Source organism: Otolemur garnettii, unplaced genomic scaffold (assembly GCF_000181295.1).
Source record: "Otolemur garnettii isolate 467f Iridium unplaced genomic scaffold, OtoGar3 scaffold00047, whole genome shotgun sequence".
Lineage (NCBI taxonomy): Eukaryota > Metazoa > Chordata > Mammalia > Primates > Galagidae > Otolemur > Otolemur garnettii.
Genome location: NW_003852442.1, coordinates 956235 through 959036, shown reverse-complemented (window position 1 = coordinate 959036; position 2802 = coordinate 956235). Strand labels below are relative to the sequence as shown.

General features: G+C 57.4%; 1 protein-coding gene across 1 annotated transcript in view; it reads right to left on the bottom strand.

Moving 5' to 3' along the window:
- Positions 1-290: 290 nt before the first annotated feature.
- TLDC1 (TBC/LysM-associated domain containing 1) overlaps positions 291-2802 on the bottom strand; it is an 18470-nt gene continuing 15958 nt past the window's right edge. The window contains exons 5-6 of the mRNA XM_012806095.2: positions 1178-1357; positions 291-703 (exon numbers count right to left, since the gene is read on the bottom strand). Of these exons, the coding sequence (XP_012661549.1) occupies positions 587-703; positions 1178-1357 (297 nt within the window). The 3' untranslated portion in view covers positions 291-586. The remainder of the gene's footprint in view (positions 704-1177; positions 1358-2802) is intronic.

Here is a 2802-nt window from a genome sequence, read left to right as displayed (position 1 = left end):
AGTCTGCACCATTGAATTGCCCATCATTCCCTTCGGGAGCAGCCCTGGGCAAACAGCAATACTGAGGGCTATGACTCCGGCCCAGAGGTCTAGAAGCCAGGCCAGCACTGGGACATCACTTACTACTGACTGACAGGATGGGCCATATATATGCATATCAACCAAGCTCCCAGATTTAACAGAAGCCAAACTTTGCTTCTCCCAAATGCCCCATTTGCTCATGACACAGAATCATTTAAACACAGCTGAGAGAGCCAGATGGGGACCCTTAGTTGCAGGCACCTCCTGTGCCACCATGAGACCGTGTTATCATCAAAGTCTTTAGCCTTCATTTCTACCTTCTCATTGATAGAAAATGAACAAAGGGTAAGGTTAAGTCACTCACTTGACACGTAATGATTTGTGGGAGAAACACCGCCCATCAGTCCAGGGCATCGGAGGGATTTTTCTTGCTTCTGGTTCTGATTGAGCACGTCCAGGACCACCTGGCTATGGCCCGTGTACTCTAGTAAAGTTAAGCCAATGAGGAAGGGGATGGGCCACGGACGGGCCTTCTACTCCGCTGAATCCCAGCCCTGGCTCCTGCTCAGTCATTCTCCTCCGGGGCCTCCCGGAGCCCTTCGCTGTGGCGGGTCCTCCCAGTGATCTCCAGCAGGGCCTGGGCCTCAGGGTCCACGTCAAGGATGCTCTTATTGCTCTTGGCCTGGGGAAAAGGAAGAGGGTGGGTGTGTTCAGTGACAAGCACAGAGAGGAGGGCTCCCAGGTAACCAAGAGCAAGCAGTGACATCCCCTATCCCCTGATGGAGTGGAAGCAGGACTCCACTGTCACCACTGGGATAATGGGCACAGTCCCCTGCCTGTGGCCTCCCACCCTGGGATTCAATGGTCAAGAGGACGTGTGGAAGGTGTTATGAGAGGTACCAGGGGCCCAGCAATGACTCAGCTGCAGCACCAGGGAATTAGATGGGGTGCCAGACCCCACCTTGTCTTGCAGACAGGCAGAGGGAACACAGGGCCACCCAGCTTGCCAGGGGCACACAGAGGGCAGGTCCATAATCCCCAGGGCTACTCTATTAAACCATCCATGAATCCCTGGCAGAACTTGGAGCTATGTGGATACCAGCACCCAAACGGCCAGCAAGGCCCCTGCCTGGATGCAGAGGATGCCTCCACTCACCAGCTCCGCCTCCGAGGGGTCCCCGACCGCCCACACCTCCATCCTATCAAAGCAGAAGTGCTCCTTGGCAGACAGCTGCGGGCTGTTGTATGTGGTGCACGTGGGCTTGGCTTTGCTGTGTCCTTTCCCAAAGTCGACATCCACCCAAAGGCCAAAGTAATTGTGCTGCCCGCCCATGCCCTGCAGAGGAGGTCACACAGAGAGTGGTGTCAGCGGCTCCTCCTGGCCCCAAAGCACCAAACGCCACCGGCCTGCGCCTTCCAAGAGTACCCGCCGGGATGTGGCAGAGTGGGGACTGAGACCTTGCTTTTCTCAGCTGAGATACACAGACCACTGCAGGCCAAGCATCACTCTGCATGTCACCAGGGCAGTGACTCCAGAAACCCACCCTCGTTCCTTCTCCAGAGGCTGTGCTGGCCGGAAGCCCACGCACAGGACAGCAGAGAACAGAAAATATGGACGTGGGCCCTGGGCCAGAGCCCAGCACATGAAAGGGAGAGGCTAACATTGGCAAGCCACCGTGTCAGGTGTCAGGGCCCTTGTCCTCCCACCCACGTCCAGGCCGGGATCCTCATCCTGACACAGGCTAGAAAATGGAGCTTTGAGTGGGGAAGTGACTTACTCAGGCTGAGGCAGACCCCAAGGGATTCAAGCCCTCTCCCGTTCCTGCCATCCCCATCCCACTGCTGGTCCTGAGCAGGCACGGCTGGCAAGAACAGAGCAGGTTTCCAGCCTGGCCTCCCTGACGCCACCTCTCTGGTCCCTCTCTAGGCCTGGAGCACCTGGTTCTGACCTCGGGCAGGAACACAGTCCCTCATCAGCTCATGGAGCTGCTCCGTCTCTCACACTAATTACTGATGATTACTGGGGACCCAGTGGGAGCCAAAGCTTTCGCTCCTGGCATTACCCAACTGCCCTCTCTGGGAGGGGCTAGGTGTCCTCAGGGGGCCTGGCCATGTCCTTCCTTCTCTGTGGCTGCAGTGTGGCACACCTGGAGAGGAACTGGGCACCTCTAGTTGATCAAGGGGTCCAGCCTTTCCCATCCTCTGCTCTGCATGCACAGGGCTGGAGTTCCCCAAAAGGAGAGTTTTGTCAAAAAGCAGACAAAATAAACAGGGGATGGTGGTGGGGGGGGGGAGGAGCTGCAGGAGCAAGCCAAGCATCCACGTGGGTCCCATCCTAGCTGGTGCCCTCGGTCCTGTGCCCACCAGCCCTGTCTGCCCGGCCTGGGCTTTTCCCCTTCTTCATCCTTTTCCTGTGGCCAAATCACCAAGCTGGAGCAAGGACCAGATAGAAGCCACAGTCACCTCAACGTGAACCCCATGTGCTGTTTGATGAATTACCCACTAACCATTCCCCAGGTCTAAGTGATCCCAGCCCTGGGCCATCCTTACCCAGCATCCCCAGGCATGAGGCAGGGCAGCTATGCCCAGTGACAGGGCAGTCCCTGATGTTACCTCAAACCACACAGATCACACGCCGACCGTGTGAGAGTGAAGAAAATGGGCCACAGGGGCCGTGTGCACACAAACCACACAACAGCCCCAGCAGAGGCCTCGTCCTTCCCGAAGGGAAGTCCCGCCTAGCTGCCCCTGCTCCCAGCCAGGGACCGAGGACAGAATGAA